The sequence below is a fragment of the Zosterops lateralis genome (genome assembly GCF_965231275.1).
Source record: "Zosterops lateralis genome assembly, chromosome: 3".
NCBI classification, from domain to species: Eukaryota; Metazoa; Chordata; class Aves; order Passeriformes; family Zosteropidae; genus Zosterops; species Zosterops lateralis.
Genome location: NC_139764.1, coordinates 32,061,919 through 32,084,046, shown reverse-complemented (window position 1 = coordinate 32,084,046; position 22,128 = coordinate 32,061,919). Strand labels below are relative to the sequence as shown.

Genomic DNA, 22,128 nt, shown 5'->3' with positions numbered 1-22,128 from the left:
CTATCTTCATGTAATCTTTGTAGCTATCTGTAAAGTGAGAGTGTGGTCTCAGTCTACTTTTTGCTCTCCAAATGATAGACATCTTTGGCTCTTGCTTGCAATTTGTTATTTAAGCAGAAAAGGCCAAGGCTGTGGTATTATTTTCGTAGTACTGTTGGAGTTAAACACAGGGAAGTTTGTACAGTTCTACTTTGTATGATACTTGTTGTGTAGTTTAAAACTTCCAGAAGCAGCTCTGTCAAGCTAGTTACTTCCATCATACAGATATTTTTCCACCAGTGTCCTCTGCCTTCCACTCCTGTGACATCAGCTTACTCTGCAAAAGTAAAGCTCTTTCCCAGGCATGGTATCACTTCCCCTAGTGTGGCTCCCTGATTCCTTCCAAGATAAAGTTTCACACTTAAGCATTCGTCTTTCTTTGGTCTTTTGTCATCTGTGAACTCCATTGGGAATGACGAGATGGCTGGAGGGAATGAAGTTATTTTATATACTACTAAGTGCTTCCAGTGATAAATATGTCTTTGCTAATAGAGCCTTTCTCATTGGGGTATGTTTTGTCATAGAATGGTGTGTTCAGAGGCCATTCCTTTTCCTTGGGGTGTTCTGGGAGGAAGTGTGAGGGGAAGGCATTTGGAAGAGTGTGTGTAAACAGGTAGACTCTTCACTTAGAGAGGGAGAGACTGAGGCAGCGCATATGTGCTTCAGTCCATTGCCAGCCCCTCAAAATGCAGGGGAACCATGTGGGCCTGAAATGGAGATGAGGGGTCTCTCTTCCCTGGAGCACTGAAGATGAAACACAGATGAGTGAAGGGTATGACAGAGTGGGGCTGGGTGGAGCTGAGCCCTGGGGAAGGACACAAACTGGCCTTTGGTGTCCTGAATGGACTTTTCCCCCCTGTGGCCACTACTCTCCCAACTTTAGGTGCACAGGGAAGGCGGCCATGGGCACCCTGCACTGCAGCTTGGAGCTGCTGCGAGGTTGCTGGGTGAACAAATCAGCCAGATTTGTTGGCTGGGTGACACTGAATAGTGTGTAGGAATCACTGGTTCCTCTCCTGTGGAGCCAGCTTATTTTACACCTAACAGAACCACCTTCTTTTAAATGGGAGTTGCAAGAGCTGTGTATTTGAAGTAGGCTGTTAGTCCTTTAATGCTCATGCCCTGACACTGAGACTCACAAAAAGCTCTGCTGTGGTATCTTACCATGCACTTGAAGATAAATGAAGGTGGTGTAATTACATGGGTGGGAAGTTCATTGTGAAAACTTAAAACCGGGTGATACTGGTTTTCAGGGGTAAATTCAGAGGTGTGAGCTTACTGGAATTGTCTGGTTCAAAATCAGTTCAGCTCTTTTCAGGTAGAGAGAAGCAGTTGCAAGTAATCAAACTGCTGTAGCTTGTACAGATACTCTTGATTGACTGAGTCACGGTAGCTGAGTGGGTGTGCATTCCTAGCCCACTTCAACTGCAAAATAAAATATGTTAATTTGAATTGCTTTTGCTTAGGCATTTATGCAGTCAGAACCAGTTTAAAAATAATTTTGGATTCAGTTGATATGACTTCTCTGTGCAGGCAAAGGCCTGATAAAAATGTCCTGTCTTTAAAAACTCCATTTTGCTTCTTTGAGAGCAAAACTAATACTCTGGGTAACAGGATGTATTTCCTCAATGCCCTCTCACCCCCTCAAAAAAACCAGCATGGCCTCATAATGCTGTTTTCAACTGGCCCACTGCTGTATAAGTGGAATAAGCGCTGCTTTATGTAAACCACTTTAGTCTTTGATTGTCATCCTTATTTGGGAAAGCAGATTGGGGGAGAATTCTGCTTCAGTTCTACTTAAGGAAGATTTGTGACTTCACTGATTTAAAAAAACCCCAACTTCTCACATGCACAGTGAGTGTGTAGGTAATCACACAGCACATTTGGGATGAAGTATCTCTAAGAATTGGCCCTTTGCCTTCATTTTGATCTTTACATGGGGAATAATTGGGAAGAGCTGTATCCCTTCACAGTATCCTTTGAGCTTTGGCCAAAAATGATGTCACCTGGAACTTTTTTCCTATCTTGAAAGATAATGCTTTCTAAGCACTCTGGTATTGCTACCCTTTTTCTTGTCTTTAAAAAGAAAAAGCAATTTATTATTATTATTATTAAAAGGTAACCTTTTATAAACTTGATTTTTATTTTCTCTGTGGAAGCGATTATCAAGACCCTTGGCCATTCTAAATGGAGAATTTGTTCTACTTTCTCCTACTTATAACTTTTCAGTGGGCCAGAAACAAGACTTTATTATTTTTAGTACATAAAAATCTTCAAAACAGGAAAATTTAAAAGTTCTGGAGGAATAATGTTAGGGCTTAAAGAATTCTGAAGACATTCTTTAAAGAAATGGGTAGGAAAATATATATGTTTGTTTTAAGTGAGATTAAATTATGTATCAAAATACTTCAGCATTAGACACAAGCTTGTGTACAACTCCAGAAATAACTTTTCAGTGAGATTTAAGTCCATTTAAAAAAATTTGTTACAATACTGGATTACATGAACCCAGAGATAAGATATAACTGTACTTACAATTACAGTATGGATTTGATTCCAAAGTAATAGTAGTAGAATTGAATAAGTGATGTTCATTCAATATTGAAAATACTTGTGGAGTGAAAAAGTCAATGTACATGTCATATACTTTGCATTTGCATTTGCAAATACATCTGTGGAAATTGAAACTCATATCTATTGTGTATAGGAAATATGTCCATCTGTGTTGGATGGAGAAATTTTGGGAGGGTTTAAAATTACTTCATGAATGGTTTCTAGGTGGTATAGTTGGAATCCTTTCCTTTAACTTAGGAATTTATAGCCTGGCCTGAAAGTTTTTATGCTAGTGTGATATACCCAGCTGCTTAAATAAAACTGGGATGTTTGCATGAAAGAGAGAGAAGGATGTATAATTTTACTCTCTTCCATTAAAACAAAGCCCATGCAAAACCCATGCAGAAATCTCCTATTTCCAATCTCCCTCTTTGTGTGAAGGGGCAAATGACAAACTAGTTCTAGTGACAGCAAGACATAGATGCTGCTTTGGTACTTTTTGAAGCATTGGCAATAAATGACTTTGCAGCATGATGAACTGCACAAAGTTTGATCTTTTACAGATTCAAGGAATATAATTAAGGTGTTTTTTTTGTCATATATGTTGTTATTATCAAAGAACATACAGGTGCTTGCCATGAGCCAAGTCCCACAGAAGTGGGATTTTTACCCATAGAGAACAAAAAGTCAGTCCCTGCTCCAAAATACTAAAACTCCAAATATAAAACAAGTGACAGCAGATGGATGCAAACAGATGGGGGGAGTATGAGAAAACAATGAGACAGTATTAGCCTGTAGTACAGGCAGTGGTCTCAGCACATCAACAACTAATCCATTGTCAAGGTTAGATTTTTACTCTCATCTCCCTTCTTTTCTTTCTCCCTCCTTCCCTCCCTCCTGTTTTTTAAGGCATGGTGAAGGAGAGTTTTAAGGAGGATTTTAAAGAGAATTAGTATGACAAATAGAGAGAAATTAGAAATATTGTAGAGAACTGATGATGAAATTACAACAGTAAAGCAATGGGTGACATTTTGATACTGAATAAAAATGATAACAAGGATGAGAATAGGCTGTGGGGACAGGCAGTGTTGAAAAGCCACCTATATTTGATTTGATAGAGCTGAGTAAGAAATGGGAAATGCCAAGAAAAGAGAGATGTGATCAAGGGAGCAATGGTCAAAACCAATTGATTATGAACAGTTTTGGGAATAGCATTTTTAGGGTAAACCTGTATTTGTTTGGATCAAAGAAGAGATATTGAATTGTTTACATAAATCTCTGTGTGACCAAACTTAAGTTTAGGGTGATAGTCCCTGTAGATAAGATGTAGTAAGAAAGAACAAAGCCTTTTGGAAAGCCTCAGAGAGGTAGGTTTCACTTAGGGTGTGGGTAAACAAGTGGGACAATCAAAAGGGGACCAAGCTAAGAGGGTGTGTGTGGGTACACACATATGTTTGTTCCTTTATGTAAAATTAATGGATTTTCTTGTGTATATGAGCAAAAATATGTGTATCTATCTCTGTGTTATGAAAATGGTGTATTAGTTCTGCCAGTTGTCTACTGTTTGTCTAACAAAAATGGTCATCTGAGAAGTGTGGACTTGGAGTGCAGAGTAACAACAACAGAACAAAGTATTTGTAGGGACTATGTTAATTAAATTTTGATTTGAATAAGAAAAAACAGATCAGCAATTAAATAGGCAAAGGATGGGACAAAAATGTTTATCTTGTAAAGGAATGACCAAGGGAAAAAATAAGAAATCAAAGTTAAATTAGTATGCAAATAGATAGATACATAGAGAGATATAGATCTGTGCAAAGACAACACTCCCTATATGATAAAAAGTGCAAACATTAGAAATAATGCAAGCAGTGGCTTGATACTGTTTTTTTGATATATAATATGATAATCACGGGAAGTTATCCTCTGTGCTAAAACTCAGTCTGCATTGTCTGTATTAGAAATAATTTCTCAGATATGCAACCTTCTGTTCATTTTTTAGTACATTTTTTTATGGCTGCTTGAATGTTTAGTATTCTTGTCTAGCCATATCAACACATTCTGCTGAAGTTGAAATCTTTCATATATGAAATAATAAAATGGTATTAGTATTCTTTCTATTGATTTTTTTTATGCTGAATGACTGCATTTAGGAAAAGAATGCTGGTGATTATATAGTTAAAGTTATAGAATTCAAACTTTAAACTTTTTAATAAAATCTGAACAGATGATCTGTGCTTTTTTTTTTTTTTTTTTTTTTTTTTTTTTTTGGAACTGGCAGGTTTCAGGCCCTCTAATTGGCTTCCCAGCTTTGCAGAGTAATTACAGCTTCAAGCAAACTTTGTCATCTGTGGTTCAGAATGGTGTAAAGTAAACAGAACGTTTTGAAATACAGTTTGTAGTCAGAGTTGCTCAGGAGAGTTTAACTAGCATAACTACTTAATTTAGACAGTAGCAGTTATTTGAAAAAGATGGTCTAACATTTTAGTATTGTCAGGTTGGTTGTCGATATGAAGACAAAAGTTAACCTCTGGTATGTACCTGACTTTGTTTTGTTTTTTAAAAGGATAATTTCAGTCATTGAGAAACATCCATTGCATTTTTTTACTGTTTTAATTTAATTTTTTTCCATTTTCTGTATACATCCAAAAATTGTCAAAGGAGTACTATGCACTTGTTGGAACAGAGTTGTTATTCTCTGTTATTGGTTTAGTATTTTGCTTCTTTGAACAAGTGTTCTCCCCCAAGGTTTTTCCACCCCTCTAATATTAAAGGATAAGTTCTCGTGACCGATGTTTCATCCCAGAAAGACAGAAAGCTTTAGGAATAAAATGTGTAATTCCAAGTTGGAGATGGCTAGCATACAAGAACACAAAGTTGAGTCTGTCTGTTTACTGGCTTACTCATCTTTTTGAATGATAATTTAGACTTCCAACTGTTTTGAGTTGAGATTCAGTCCTTTAATTACATATGTTTATGTATAGTAGCAAACTTGAAGACATTATGGTAGAATGTTCTCTCCTCTTGGTAATGACCCAACTATCACTCGAGCATTCAGAGCCAGCTCTCAGTAGCCAGTTTCACTCTTTCTTCTGTGCTTTTGTATTTTCCAAACTATTCACTCAGTCTTAAACTACTATGGTTTTTCCACTAATTAGTAGAAAAATATTTTGGTAATTAGCAGTAGCTGTGTATACAGCACTTATTCATCTTAATAGATTTTTTTTCCCTCGTAGTAGGTGAAAGGCATTCACAGAGAAGTTTTTATTCATGTTTCAGTCATGGCAGGAATACTGTTTATCCCATACATTTATATACAGCAGCACATGAAACATGTGAGGCTCCTAAATATCAGCAGACTTCAGTTATTTTAATCTACTTGAGAAGAATGGGTAGTACACCTCTTTTGGGCATACACTGGCCCTCCACTTCCTTCTGAAACCCCTTTCACTTCATAAGGGATGGATATGAATGTATTCAATTTTAACCTTCCACAAGGAAATCAAATCTTTAGGCACTTGTAACAGAATATTACCAAAGCTAATTAAATTTTGCTTAATTTTATTTTCCAACAGTTTCCTCCAGTGATAGTGAAATGGCATTTTGGGGGGTTATTTATCTGGAGATTTTTTTGTTTTCAGTACTATTTTCAATTCTTAAGTTTTTTTGTAATTACCTTTCATTAGTTTAATTAATCATCTGCAATAAAAACTCAGAATATTTTTTTTGTCAATAATGTTTTATTATTTATAATATTAATAAATATTGTGTTCTTGTTAATAATGTGCATAGTGACTTTGAAGGCTGACTGAAAAAATGTAATATAAATAGTCTATTAGATACAGATTTACTTAAAGTACATACCTATATATATAAAATACTTTATATAGTATATTGTATTTATATAGGTGAAGACTATATCATGCTTAACATTTGGACATAAGCAGGTGTAATTCCATTAGTTCCATTCTTTTCATACATGAGTTGGAAAACTTAAACAATGGAATTTAAATGTATGCATATTTGTATGTATTGGCAAAGAGAAAGTAAATGGTGGCATTAAAAATCTTCAGTTCCGTCATAGGCATTGGAGAGGATATGCTCTTTGACTGGTACAGACTTTTCTGTAATTTTGTCTCTGTACCTTTTTTTCTTCAGACTGTCCTAACACAGTCAGCTCACTTTTCTCCCTGGCAGCTTTTTTCACATTCCTTCCTCTAAACTAGGTACTCTAATTTGGCTATACTCTAGCTATCCCCATGCTTTTCTTTCTCATGTAGGTTCCAGTCTTTTTCCTGTCCTATTACCACTTTCTTCCCTTTATTCCCTAGTCTTTTGTTTCTAACAGCTCTCCTGTAAATAACTTGCTGTATGCCATCTTTCTACATTGGATTTTGCCTCAGTGAGGTAGTTTCTTTTTCAAATTTGTCTAAGGAAGAGGGTAAGGCATTATGAATATAAGTGAAATGCTTTCAATTTAGCATGTGGAGAGGCAGGGGATAGCTGTAGCCTCTGGATTATACTCGGTGCGTAGACTTTCAATGATTTTATGCTTTAGTAATTGTTATTGTAATTTTTTACCCTCCTCCCACTGCACTCTTATCCCTCCCACATGTAGTGTGGCCAGATGCCTTACATTTTCACAGGAATACTAAAAGGATATCAAAGGTCTTGATTTGCCAAGTTTTAAGTCTCTTCTCCAAAAAGCAGCATTTTCCAGCAGTGTGCAGCTTTAGGCAGACACCCAGTAAAGAAAATTTCAGCCTACATGATTGAAGTGTGATAGGATTAAAGATGAGAGGATGGTTTTGTCAGGAGTAAGATGAGATAATCTTAGAGCAGACAATGCTTCTAGTCTCTTCTGCTAGGAAGGTAGCCCCACATATTCCTTGGAACTTCAACTGAGGAAGTTAAAAAAAAAAGTGTGTTAACCCTACCTTCACTGTCACCATGATCATAGCTGGACTTCAACCATACCCATGAAGACAGGGATTTCTTTGATCTCCTGAGTAATTGCACCAAGATACAACCCTGATTAGGTAGCCTAAGCAGCTCTACTTCATTGTGTGTCTGTCTGCCTTGCTTCTCTTCCAGCTTTTGTGTTAAACTGGACTTCCTGTGTCCATCCTGCTGTAGATCTTTCTTCTGCACGTTGAGGATGGCTCTCATTCCATCCAAGATCTAGCAGAGTGTGTGTAAGCAAGGGGGGTGAATTTCTGTTTCTCTTTTTTAATGAAATGTTTGTTAAATGGAATGTCATCTCCGTTCCTGACAGTGAGCAGTCTGACTTACATAATAATTTATAGATGTATGGTGAATATACAGTTTGTTCAGTTTGTTCATCAAGGAATGCACATGTGCACAGGACAATATTCACTCCTCTTTTGTTTCTCATACCTGTGTCTGTCAAGCTTCTGAGGTGTTCTGCTAAGCTGCAGAAAAAAATACTATGTATAGATATATCCACTCTTCTTTGTTTTTTCAAATAAAAAAAATTGCAGTAGATGATACTTGAGGTTTCAGGATCCTGAATTTGTGAAGAGAAAATATGCCAAGCCAAAATAATTTATTTTTGTGAAAGGAAGGCATGCCTTGTTAAGTGGTACATGTCATATGACTTCAGTAAAGTGTTGACATTAGCTGGAATGAAGAATAGTAAGCTACATAAGTAAAAGGTGTGGGTCAACCAGTAGGTGGTAGCTATATCAAAAAGAAGTTACAGCAGATTGTAGGTGAACAGGAATTCATTTACCATATCATTATTGATTGATTTGTGAACCTGATGAATCATTTTAGATCACACACACATATTTGATCTAGATCAGCTTTGAACAAGTGATAATGTTCCAGACATGAGATGTGATGGTTTGTCTACATTGTGGTAGCTGCAGAAAAACAAGTAATACTTTTGACAGAATAACCTTAGCTTCTCAGAAATGTTTAAATATATTTGCATGAATAAGGAGTTTCAGTTTGTCAGAGTATTGCAACTGTAATCTTTGGTGCAGTATCCTACATCGTAGAACTAATACACAGCAACACCAAACCATTGCCTGAATCGCCAGCATTGTGGTCTTGCAACAAAGGGGCAATAGGCAGTCTGCAATATGCCTAGAATTGTGGAACAAGGAAGATCTTGCATCTGAAAGCGCAATGATGAGGGACAGATAGATTGAACTGACTTAAAGAAGACTGAAGAGAGATAAAGCAGTTTTCAAATGACTAAAAGGGATGGCTGCTGGAAAGATGAAGTAATTTAGTCAAAACGACAAGAAACAGTATGCTGAAGTTATAGGAACAGTTGCATTAAATCCTAGGAAAAATCTTACAGGGATAAAAATAGTTAATTTCTTTATAGTTGGATAAAATAGTTTGCTTACAGGAGTTTTGAAATTAGTACATTTGGGGGATTTTAGAAAGAGTGTAGAGAAATACTTATGAGAAATAGCATAGTTGGACCTGATCCTGCCATAGGGCACAAAGAGAGTTAGATGATTTCCTGGGGCAGCCCCACTGGTGGTGTGTGTGGGGTTAATCTATATTTAATAATCAGACTAATTTCAACATCTGAATTTTCTTAGTTAGGCTGTTTTATAATAAATCTTCCCCTGAAGTGACAGTACTATCAGTAATTGTGACATGGTTACCATTGAAGGGAAAATGTCATATTCCTCCTGCTGGGTACAGATGGAAAAATATGCCAGTGGCTACTGCTGTTTCCTTGGCATGCTATAGCAATCCAGGATCTAATACTCTTCTTAGCGTCATAACACAGACCAAGTTAACAAATGGAGATGGCACTCTTTATATGGACAACAATACAAGTTTCATCAATTCCTCTGACTGCTTTCTTCACCTGCTTTATTGTTATTATTATCCGCTACCCTTTGTTCAAGGCTGTGGTTGTATTGCTGTTCTGTATTTCCTTGTGTGCTGGATAGATCTTGAATGGGGGATACATGAGCTGAATGAATTTCATCTAAGTAATTTAATTTGCTCTTCACCCATTAACTGGCAATGTATAAAAAAGGCAATGTCATGTGTTTGTCTAGAATGTCAGCTAATGAAAACAGAGCGACCAAAGCCGAACACATTCATTATCAGATGTCTCCAGTGGACCACTGTCATAGAGAGGACGTTCCACGTAGACACTCCAGAGGAACGGTGAGGGTTTTATTCTTTCCTTCCTTTTCGCAATCCTCGTGCAGAAGCCTCAGCAGAGTCTCTGCTGGGCCTGCACAGCAATCAGCACTTGGAACTGTGACATTCTGAGCACATGTGAGCAGTTAGTTACAGATTTTTAAGTCAGCTTCTGTAAAATATTATCTGAGCTCATAACTAGTCTAAGAGTTGCCTGCGAGTAGGTGGGATGAGTGTGTTCAAATAAGCCAAAACTATGTCATGATATGTCTCTGAAGTGTTAAATTTTGAACATCCAAAGCCTGGATTGAAATATTTCCAGCCTTGCTGTCTTACTCCTCCTAATGTGCTCCTTTCTTTTGGCACAGAAAGCAGCATGCTTATTATAATTTATTTTATGTTGGCTTATTAGTTTTTCTTGTTTCAGTAAACATTCACAAACTCTTAAGAATTAACTTTTTAAATGCACTGCAAACTTTTTTAATGCATGTAGGAAATATGGGATAACACACTCAAAATTTCCGTGCTCTGTCTATGATTAGATGCACTGAATCTTCCCACTGTGGACATCTGTCCTTTTGAGACCAGCACTATGATCTGGCTATTATTTTTTGCATCAGTAGATAACCAACAACTTTGCTTTTTCTATTGTTTCACTCAGAGGTTTTTTTAATTCTACCTTGGTTGTGTGTCTCCACCCTGTCTTTCTTCGGTGCAGTGCAGTAGCTCACACTGCATTCTGTAGTAAATACCATGACAATGTCCCGAATCCCTTGCTGGCTGAGCAAAAGGCAGCAGGTACCGTGCTTGGTGTGGGGCTATGACCATCACAAGGGCTGCCTGGTGGCCCTGCTTGTCCTCCACAGAAACTGTCACCTGGGCCTGCCCCTCAGTGCAGCCAAAGGGTTTTTGGATGCTTGTAGGAATTTAGTTATCTTCAAGTGCCTTTTTTGAGGGAAATTTGTGAAAAGTGCCTCTAAGTTGAGTTTTAAGAGTGGACAGACAAAGAGTTGAACACATGCTATGGTTTAATCTTTGTTGTTGTTGTTGTTGTAAAAATGTCTGGAAGGGAGGAGGAATACCAGAAAGTCTCTTAAAATAGCATGTTATTATTATGAGATACTATTGCATGAGAGAATGGCACCCTGTGCTCTCAGCTGTATTATACCTGGAACAAATGTTTTCAAGTTTACACTAATAGAATGCTTACAGAATCAGAAACTGCTAATTCCTGAAGTTACCCATATAGTGATCCTTTGTGGTCAACTTCACCCCCTTTAACAAAAGGCAGGATTTGGAAGGAAATTGCAGTGATTAATTAATACAAGTCTTCTGCAGTGTAATATGAGAATTGAATATTGAAACAATACAGCCTGTGAGAAGCTTTATAAACTATGATACATATTTTATGGTTTCTAATAGAGGTATTGGCTTGTTCATGATAGGGAAGAATGGACAGAAGCAATCCAGGCTGTAGCAGACAGACTTCAGAGACAAGAAGAGGAGAGGATGAACTGTAGTCCAACTTCTCAGATAGACAATATAGGAGAAGAAGAGATGGATGCTTCAACAACCCATCATAAACGAAAGGTAATGACCTTAAAAAATAACTGACAGGGCTCATATGTAAATAACTTTTGTACAGTGGTCTAATTGGGTGAAGTAATAAGCAGGGAATAGTATTTCAACATAAATTTCAGTGTATTATAAGATCAAAGTATGTATTTATTTCAATAAAGCTGAACTGCTCTAGTTTTGTTTATTTGTTAAGCTGGTATAGCACTTCTGAAAAACAAAGTTCAGCCATTCAGGCACATGCTAACATTCTGCATATTGTTTGACTATTATTTCATCCTTTTATTTGTTTACTATTTTAGAAGTATGGTGATAAAATGCTTTCTTTGGACAAGCACTTTTGCCCCTTTTCTCATGCAAATAATACCCAGTACAAAATAGGTAATTTGCATGAGAAAGGCTGGCAGGATCTGACTTTTGCCTTGGTTTTTGCTAACTTGGGAAATAACTTTGCTTTAGTTTTCAATGAAGTAAGAGAAAGCAGCATTTCATTTTTCTGTCCTTTACAGTCCTTTGCAGCTTTTGGTGTAAGTAGGAATGTGTACATTGTTGGCTATAACATACTTGTGGTTGCATCTCCAGAGTCCACAGGTTAAACACACAACCAAGAGCATGTTTTAAAGATCCGATGCCACTCAAAGTTTGCTTATGTGTCTCCATTTTGTCCTCTATGGGCTACTCAAACTCACGCCTCTCATTTACTATACTGAGTTGACATGACTCTAGAAATGCACTGAAATTACGTGAAAAATAATAACCAGTTTACATAGGACTGACTACCTTTTCTAGCTAGGAGTGAAGCCTGTAGAAAACTAAGTAGAAGTCAGCTGACAGAGCAAAACAGCTTATAGCTCACATATTTTAATGCCTTTGAGTGATGAACAGTATAAGAAATGGTGAACATTTCTCTATTTATTAATAAAGCATGTTTTGTTTGTTGTGCTACATGAAATAAAAATCACAGAAAAGTCAGGACTGAGAACTGTACCTTAAGAACATAAGAAAGGTGTCATAGGGAACTTTAGTTCTATCATGTCCTAATTTTTGGTAACTTGAGTCTGCAGTCCAAAGAGTTCTTTTATGCAGTTTCGTTGTATGCAAATTCCTAACCTTTGTCTGCTATAGAAAAAGGTAAAATCAATTCTATAGGGCGGTAACAAAACTCTGAACATATATTGTCAGGCTGACATTGAACCTTTATCCTGGTGGCATGGATATTTAATGACTGTGCTGCAGGGTAAAATATGATAAGTGACAGCAAGACAGAGGCAGTGTTTAAGATGTGTCAGCCTTGTGAGAGGCAGTGTGATTATGTGGAAGGGATTTGGGTTTGCCCTGTTAAAGATTTGAGCTCTGTTCCAAGCCTATGTATCCTCTTAGTGGAATACAAACCCACTGCATAACAACATTCATTTTTCTGGTGTCAAAATTAATGCTGTCTCATACAAGTAGTTTATCTGAAATGTGCTTTCCTTGTTCACAGTGCAGTGTGTTTTCCCATACAACAAAAGAAGTAGGAGGATCAGTTTTGTTTCTGTCTTGCCACTTGTGCTTTAAGAAATGCTGAAATAATATGCTGGGACAGTGTATGGGCAGTACTGCAGAATATTTAATGGCTTTGGCAACAAGCCAAAACCAAACTACAAAACAAAGGTGAAATGAAAAATGTTGATGTTCAGCATCTAATAACACAGCAAAATAACAGAACGACAAAAAATAATAATGATAATTAAAAGATAATAAAGATTAAAAAAAAATAAAAATAAAAACAATAGAGTCAAAACTCAAAATTGTCCAGCAGATTTCTCACTGTTGGAAGATGTTAGTGAAAGATGCTCAGAAGTTTTTGGAATAAAAAATATGAATTGACCAATATGACAGGGAATTGCCACTGCCTCCATCTTAATTGAAATTGTGAAAAATAGATCTTTAAAAAGCTGTTTCTGTTTTGTAGAAATGTCTCTGAAAAGCTGTTGTTTAAGCTTTCATAGTTGTTAATGTAATCAGAACCATTTCAGTTATAATGACTTAATGCATTTTTATTGATTTTTTTTTTCTTTTCTTTTTTTTTTTTTTTTCGGAATTGGATTTCTTTCCTTTCAGGGATTTTTACACAATGTGTCCTTTTTTGACAAAAGCTTGTTTTGTCACCTGGTTTTACATCTAAGCCCAGTGAATTTTGCTTGTGCATGCACCAGATGGTATACATATGAGTAGAAGAGCATAATCAGATTAGGAGACAAGACAGAGAGAAGTTGGGTCTGTTCTTCTCTGAAAAGGTAGCGAAAAGAAAACAGCCTTTAGGATGTGAAACTTGATTTGAATAGACACGACAGCTCCATCCCTGTTTAGATTAGCTGGAAGAACCAGAAGCACCTCTTCTTTTTCCCAATTTTTTTAAATGGTGTCAACTTGCAATTTAAGTTTTAGACATCACTAAAATTTGTAATACTCAAAATTCTTAGCAAACTACTTTTATTTCTTACTGTACTATTACTTCTTAGTAGAGTTTTTCTCTGATGAAATAAGATGAAAACTCCACATGGTCTAATCATGGTACACATCAGGAATTAAAAAAAAAAAAAAAAGTTAGTTTCTTTGGTAGAAATTTTCAACACCTACATTAGGGTGTATTTTTTTTAACAGATCATCCATAGGGGATGGTGTGCTTAGATGGTCAACAGATTTTCCTCCCTTAGGGGAGTAAAAATATTTTATAGAAGGCTGAACATCATAATGTTTTTTTGGTTAGTGTAATCTCCTGTGGCTTCATTGGTTTTTCTTTGTTTACAAATTTGATTCGCAGGATGCAGGATGAATAAAGAGCAAATTTTTCAGAGGAAGCTTAAAAGTCGTGTAATGAAGAAAAAGATTCAAAACTTGGAGTACAGTAGGAATGAATAACTAGGGAAAATCACGAAGGAGAAAGAATCCAATCTTACAGGAGCCTCCAAAGTTACCATCTTCCTTCAGGTTTAGGAAGTATTTCCATTTTTCCACCAGTTTTCAGTACACCCCTAGCTATGGCATCTGTGTTTTTATCTCCCAAGGTCTTGTGTTCTTTGGCAGACTTTTTGAGTTATCCTGCACTGCGTATCATCTCTAAGCCTTCTGCTAAGCTTCTGAGGAATGAGAGCATCAGGAGTCTTTATTCTTAGAACTAACACCACCACCATAATGTGCTGTTAAGCCATGGCTCAAAATCTTGCAAACCTATTACCTTTCTCTTATAAATATACATATATTTTTAACTTGTTTTCACTGAGCTTGTATCTAGATTAATGGCTTCTTTGCTGAACATTATGTAAGCAAATTTTGGGCCAGTCAGTCTTTCAATTGGACTGGCTTGCTGCCTTTAGCATCAGATCCATGTCTGTGATCAGTTGAGCTAAGATCCTCCTTCTGTGCATGGGCAAAGGGCAGCTTTTCTGACCTGGTTTTATTCAGACTCTGATGGTCAATCTCTAATTCCAGTGTCTTAGAGAAAATCAGAAATGTTGGAGAAGTTACTCCTTTGAGACTGCTTGTGATCTCATTAATTTGTGACTGTTAAAGAGATAAGTTGTTACAGTCACTAGCTCAGTATTTATCAATAAAGCTGTCAGCCCTTCTTTGTCAGGGAGCTTTTGACTGAAGGGTTCTGCCCTGTATTACTCATCTTCTGCCTGAACTGTGTTTTGAATGGATTTTTAATTTTTCATATGTTTTTGTCAATATTCACTGCTTTTGCTCAAAGGCAATTGTTTTCTGCTTCGTGGTTGTCACAGAACCATTGAGTAGATAACCTGACTTTCCAAAGTACTGGACTGAAAGTAATCGTTGAGAAGTCTTACCTTTAGTTGATTGAATAGGAGGAGCCACACAGTGTTGTGATCACAGCTTTACATACTACAAGTTATCTCACATTAGAGTAGATTTTGGAAAGGTTGACTCTTCAAAGATTTGTCTGTAGTAATAAACTTTAACTCAGTTGTGTAAAGTGAGTTTGCTTTAAATAAAAACTATACTGAGCCTTGGAAATCTCTGTTACTTGTATTTCTTGCTGGGATAAAGGCAATTTTGTTCCTCCTCATGTGAGGTGGTTTGGGCAGCAAAGCAAGATCTGTCACTGCAAAGTGTTTGTGTGAGCATCAAGGTTAGTTTGCTTAGAAGCTATCAATCAATGACTAGATGGGGAAAAATATTTCATTCCTATTGATATAGCTAGAAAATTGATATATGGGAAGCATCTTCTCCATAATAAAGCTTTGAAACACCCAGGGATCCAGGTGTTAAATGGAGTGTTGAAGACCTTTTGCAGCTTTGAAGCTGCAGGTTAAACTTAAAAGCTGAGGAATTGCGCATTAATGTGGTTGATGGAACTTCAGTTCTACCTCTTATGTGAGCAGATTGCGAACTGACTCTGAGTGAACAACTGCATAAATTCCTTCCAGAGTTTGTCGACAGCAAATTCAGATCCACAGTAATAGTATCATGCACTTGAGCTTAAAGGAATAAATAATTTCAGAAGGTAATTTTGCCCTTTATTCTTTCCCACAAGTGAATATATTTTGCTGCCACTATTTGTGATTGCGCACCAGGGATATGCCCAGTGCCTCTACACCTGGAATGTGTGTGAAATATGTAGGCAGTGTTAAGAGGTATTTCTGGTAGAGATAAGGAAAGTACTAATTCTCTTGTGGAAAATACAAGTAGAAGTTTATCCAGAACAGCAGTATTCAACAGAACTGCCTGAGGCCACAAGTAGTGATAGAAAGAGACACTGAGAAGATGAAAGATAAGGGATGATCCTTTTCTCTCACAGAACAAGATTAAGTATGTTTAACTCAGCAATACTGAGACTGAGGAGTAAAAATGTTTTGAGGTGTGCTTTTCACGAAAGAAGAAAGGCCATTGATACTGCAGGACAGTGCTATAACAAGAATAGATGAGTGTGTCGCCTTTCAGAATTTGTAACTGCTTTTCTCCAGTTGCAAAACTTGATGGTTTTGTGGTGCTGCAACCAAGCCAGTAACACAGCACACTGAAAGATGTGCTGTAGAAGCACACAGTGATTGGCCAAGTAGATTCTGCTGTCAATTCAAAGCAGCCCTGAGCAGTCACTCTGCTCTCTGTATTGTTCTGTTTTTTCTCTACATCCTCATCTTTGCATCTGATTCCTGGACCATGGAGTTGATGTTTCTGAACTGGCTGTGAAATGAACTTGTAAAACTAGGAGGATTATTGACTCAAACTTTGGGCTCAGGACCATGTGTGACACACCAGTTGAGCTGATAAATGTCAGTTTGTCTGTTGATGGAACTAGCTCTTGGATGCACTGTGTTTAGCCTGCAAAACTAGGGCAGTAGCAGTCACAGGAAAGACGAAATCTTGCTACCTCCTCCTTTTCAGAACCAGATTGATTAGTGTAAATACCATGTAATTGTAATCTGTACTGAAATATTAAAAAGTCTAATTTTAATGCAAAGGCTGCTGTAAAGTCTTAGAGGTACAACATTTCAGTGAGGATCATGTATGTTTCAAGAAAGCCATCAGTGCAGTGGTTGGTGTTACGCAAAAATCTACTGATACATCATGTTTGTGAGTCCCTGGTAATGCAGGAATTGATGAGCTTTATTAAATATGGTGCATTATTGAAATGCTGCTTTAGGCTTTGTCCTGTGTATGCTTTATAAAAATAAAAGTGTGTGCAGTACTTAGCTTTAGAGAATTATAATAATAATACTGAACGATTTGTCCTGGTAGTTTAATGACAGCAGTTAGCTGCCTTCTTTGTCTTGGTCAACAACAGCAAGACTAGTGTTGTCTGGGCACTCAGACCCTCCCTGAACTGACAGACAGGGAGTGGAAGTGGAATGAAAAGCCTATAAATCCAAGGGGAAAGGTTCAGTGATCTGATTCATAGTGTAGTGTGTCCAGAGAGGGGCAATGGAGCTGGTGTAGTGTCCAGGGCAAAGTCTTATGAGGAGCAGCTGAAGGAGCTGGGGATGTTTAGCCTGGAGAAAGAGTCTCAGAGGGGACCTTATTGTTCTCTACAACTGCCTGAAGGGAGGATATAGCCATGGGAGGGGGATTGATCTCTTTTCCCAAGTAAGAAGTGATGGAATGAAAGAAAGTGGCCTCAAGTTGCTCCAGGAGAGGTTTAGAGTGGCTATTAGGAAAAAAATTCTTCATTGAAATTGTTGAAAGAGTTGTCAAGCATTGGAACAGGCTGCCCAGGGAAGTGGCAGAGTCAACATCCCTGTAGCTATTTAGAAGACATGTAGATGTGGCATTTAGGGACCTGGTTTACTGGCAGACTTGGTAGTGTTGGATTAACAGCAGGACTTGATGATCTTAAAGGTCTTTCTTAACCTAAACAATTCTGTGATAATAAACTTAATCACAGAAGTGGGCCTGTTTTTGTAAACTGTTCTTATTTTTATCGGTAACAGGGTTTGGTTACATGTTGGAACTGGATAACCTAAGTCTTGCTAATCCTTGTTCTTTGTTCCGTACAGACAATGAATGATTTTGACTACTTAAAACTACTGGGCAAAGGCACGTTTGGCAAAGTTATCCTGGTCCGAGAGAAGGCTAGTGGCAAATACTATGCTATGAAAATTTTGAAAAAAGAAGTAATAATTGCAAAGGTAAGAAAGGTTATATTTTTAATATTGAGTCATTTTAAAGAATGGAATAATCAATATTTAATACATAAAATGCGCTGGTTTTTGATGATAACTTGGTTTGATAGAAGTGTGTCTTCACAAATGTGATGTGTGGATGTGTGTTTCTACAGAAAACAAGAATGCAAAAAAAAAAAAAAAGTATAACTATTTTGCATGCCTTTTCCCGGTATTTTATAATCTAGAATGTGCTAAAACTGAAAGAGTTCACCGGGCAGGAAGATAGTGGAATCTGAGTTTATACAACAAAAAGTGCATTCTGGGGCATATTGGATACTTCACATTTTTTTCGAAGTCAGTTGCAGGTTCATTCAGATAAACACATTTAATTTCATGGACCTGTGCTCTATTCCTCGTATGTTGTATAAGATTGCTATGCATGGGACTAATGATTCCATTTTTTCAGGTTTTGAGAAATAGGGAAAGTCTGAAGCTGATGTCTGAACTTGTGGTTTAAACTGACATTGTCCAATCACTGAAACTTGATTAGTGTCAGTGGCTCTTGTGCTTGATCATAAGTTCAAAAAAAATCATAAACTCAAGCTTAAATTTAGATTATCTACTCTGACCTTTGTTTCTGGCAATTCTGAAGTTTTGAATCCCACTTCTTCAGAAGAAGTTGAAAGCAAGAAACTTACCTACAATTATCAAGATGGGACAGAATTGAAAATAATCCCAGTTATTAAATGAGGATGTTTTGAGGGATGTGGGTCTGACTGATATTTTTTGAATGCTTGAGGCTAACAATATCAGTATCCATAAAATCTGAATGTGAATGGGTAAATGGTGTTTTACATATATTAAATATGAAAATATCCTTCAGATTTGTATGATCTTCATATTGACTGATGAAAACAGAGATTACAAGAGTTTTACAGTCTGTGTTCATTGTCCGTCATTCACATTCTAATAGCTTTAGAATATGTAGATTAGTTGCAATTAAATTTGGCAGAAGAGTGGAGGCGTCAAAGACAATTATATTTCCTTGAGTATCATTAAAACTAGACCTGTTACAGTGGGAGAGACTTAAATTTATGTCTTCAGCAGTGAAGAGACTGACCTATGAGTTCTGTGTGCCCCCAGCAGCTGTCTTGTGTGCAGCGGCAGCCTGGTCAGCATGTGCATGGTTTGGGCTAACAGAGGCAGAGAGTGCCCTTTTCTTCTTCACAGTCAGGAGATACAGGAAGAACAGAGGGCTTTGCTGCTGTACTCCCCTGATTCGGCATGGCAAGGAGCACCCCAGTGCCCTCCTTGTAAGACCAGGCAGCACTCTCTGTGATTTGCACTGTGGGTCTCAGAGCCTGTCTGGTTGCTGTGTGCTGAGCCTCAGTCTCCAGCCTGACATCTGTGAGCAGTGTTCTGCTCACCCTTGGCATCTGTGGATTCTCAGGAGATCTTATGAGCTCCTTCTCTGCAGCTGCTGGTTTCTATCCTTCCAGCCTTCAGAGCATTTTGGCTTCTTCCTTTGTATCAATAACATACTTGGTTGGAAGGGACCTAAAAGATCATCTTGTTCTAATCTTGCTGGTGTGGGCAGGGACACCTTCCACTGCACCAGGTTGCTGAAAACCCCATCCAACCTGGCCTTGAGCACCTCCAGGGACAGGACATCCACAGTTTCTCTGGGCAACCTGTTCCCAGTGTCTCACCACTCTCTCAGTAAAGAATCTCCTCCTAACGTTTCATTCGAAATTCTCTCCTTTTCATTTAAAACCAATCCCTCTTGTTGCTACCTGCCTGTGCAAAGAGTAGCCCTATTAGAAGGTTATACTCCTAAGTATAGTATGAAGCAGAAAGGCGCATTGACAGCTTTATAGCATCTGCCTAGTTCAGACTAAATCTGTTTATCCTGCTTATGTGACAGATAATATTACATTTACAAGGAAATTACTACCAGTATTACAGTCTCCTGAGGTAATTCCAGAAAAACTGGCCATTGGCAGCTTTTTATGCCATATATCTGGTAAACCACAGAGGTTTAAAAATAAATAAATAAATGAACCTTTATGCTTGTTTGTGTTTGTGTTTCCACCTGTATGTCATTGTAGTGTATATACTCATGTCGCACTGCTATTCAGCTCAATGGCATCATAATTTATTACCACTGAATCTGTTGTTGTTCTGCATCCTATTTTGACAATCTTTAAAGTCTAATTTAAAACTCCTGACATCTGTGTTTACTTTCCAGTTTAATAATACCTTATCTTCAGACCATAGTCTGATAAGCATGTGTGTAGTACAATAATGTTATATTGGTATTATTTGTGGCAATAATGTGTACTCTGATATAAATATATTTACTTCTGTAGGATTACAGTTGAAGTTTGAGTCACACTCGGGTAGTCTTCAGTTCTGTGTAACTAGTAGTTACAGGGATGAGGCCAATGTCCTTAGGGATGCCTGGTCAGAGGAGCACTGCTCCCCGCTGGGCTCCTAAGGACAGCTTGGGTGGATAAAAACAAAACCAACACCAAACCAAGTGAAAGTTTAAAAACAGAAAACTTGACTTTACGTAACACTTGGCTAGATGAGACTGGGTTTTATATTTGCCTGTCAGTTACTCGTGTGTACATGTCTCGCACATCGCTTTAGTCTCTCTGTAGATACATTGTTCAGGTGATTCATACCAGAACTGTGAAGTTGTGATGACTATGTTTTTAAGCTACCAAATCCAATATTATAATTTCTTTCATCTCTGAATTATATGTAAAGACTTCATTTTAAAGCAAGAAAGAAAACCAAATAAAATATGTAAAATCAGTTTTTTGTGAAATATTTCCTAAAAAAATGTGAAGATTCATTCATTTTTCAAAACTGTACAGTAGCTTTCTCTTTTTGAAAGTCCTGATCTTTTCCTTATAATTAATTAAATAATGACTTTATATCCTAATTCAGACCTACTTCTTCTCCTGTTTATTTCTCAGGATGAAGTGGCTCATACTCTTACAGAAAGCAGAGTATTGAAAAACACCAGACACCCTTTTTTAACAGTAAGTATTGGGAACTAGTTTTAAGTCCGTTAGGAGGTAATATTTAACATCCATTATGAACATATTTTACAAATTTTGAATTCTTTCTCATGATGATTTGTAAACAATCAGTAGCTATCTGGTGCTTATTAAATCCTTTATCAGGATATGTAATTAAGAATTCAGAATTGAAGTTTCTAATAAATTTGTAAGGCTTTACTGTACTGAAAATAAATTTAATTGTAGAACTGTGTAACTGTTGTGCAATTATTTTCAGTTTTTGTATATGAACACTTCTAAAATAAAAGGTATTAATTTAAGAAGTGTATTTTTTACCAAGAAAATTTATTAAGAATTCAGTAAACCAATAAAAATAATTATTTGTTCAAAACAAGTAACTCACAGAGCCACAAAAACCAATACAAAAAACCCACTACCTTTGTCTTCATATGGTTAATATTTAGTAGAAGGGAAAGACTGAAAAGATAAAAAATTTGAGACTCATGACAAATTATGATTAATTGTTTTAACTTTAGAGGTGACTTACTTCTGCAGAAGTAGTTCTGATTCCTCTTGTTTGAGAATATATTAAAAAAAACTTCTCTTTATTTGAAAATACAGTGAATGTGCTTTTTGAGACAGGGATTTTTTTTTTTTGTATTAAAATTTCAAAGTAGAACCTGGAAGCTTTCTTATTTAGAAAAACTAGGAAATTCAGTAAAGATGAAAGTGATCTGCAATGTTTCTTGAATTAGAGTGAAATGGTAAGCAGGAGTAGGGATACCTCCCGTCAAAAAATGCAACAACTGTACTGCAGTTGTATCTTCTTATCTTTCTGTTATTTTTCAGCAAGTTTTATATTGAGACATGCAGTTTAGTCACACGTCACACCATTTCATTTGTTTTAGGCCAAGCCTTCATCTGTAGATTTTTTGTGGTATCATTGATAAATCAACGTTGATAAATCAAAATTTTAAATTATGATCACAACATCTGTTACAACTTCAAAATTATATGGAAATTAATATATTAATTTGGCACTTAGCATTCTTAACATTCCATAATATGAAACTGGAGAGTCCTTGCTTTGGAAATGAAAGCAAAATGGATGTTAAGATGACTTCTAAGATTTCATTTGGGAGAAATGAAAAAGATTATGATAATCTCTCTCTTCATGGGCACTG

At 36.8% G+C, this 22,128-nt stretch overlaps 1 protein-coding gene across 1 annotated transcript in view; it reads left to right on the top strand.

Moving 5' to 3' along the window:
• The window catches only part of AKT3 (AKT serine/threonine kinase 3), a 380,155-nt gene that overhangs the window by 80,774 nt on the left and 277,253 nt on the right, over positions 1-22,128 (top strand). Inside the window, exons 4-7 of the mRNA XM_083857259.1 lie at positions 9,645-9,756; positions 11,178-11,322; positions 17,808-17,939; positions 20,900-20,965. Of these exons, the coding sequence (XP_083713385.1) occupies positions 9,645-9,756; positions 11,178-11,322; positions 17,808-17,939; positions 20,900-20,965 (455 nt within the window). The remainder of the gene's footprint in view (positions 1-9,644; positions 9,757-11,177; positions 11,323-17,807; positions 17,940-20,899; positions 20,966-22,128) is intronic.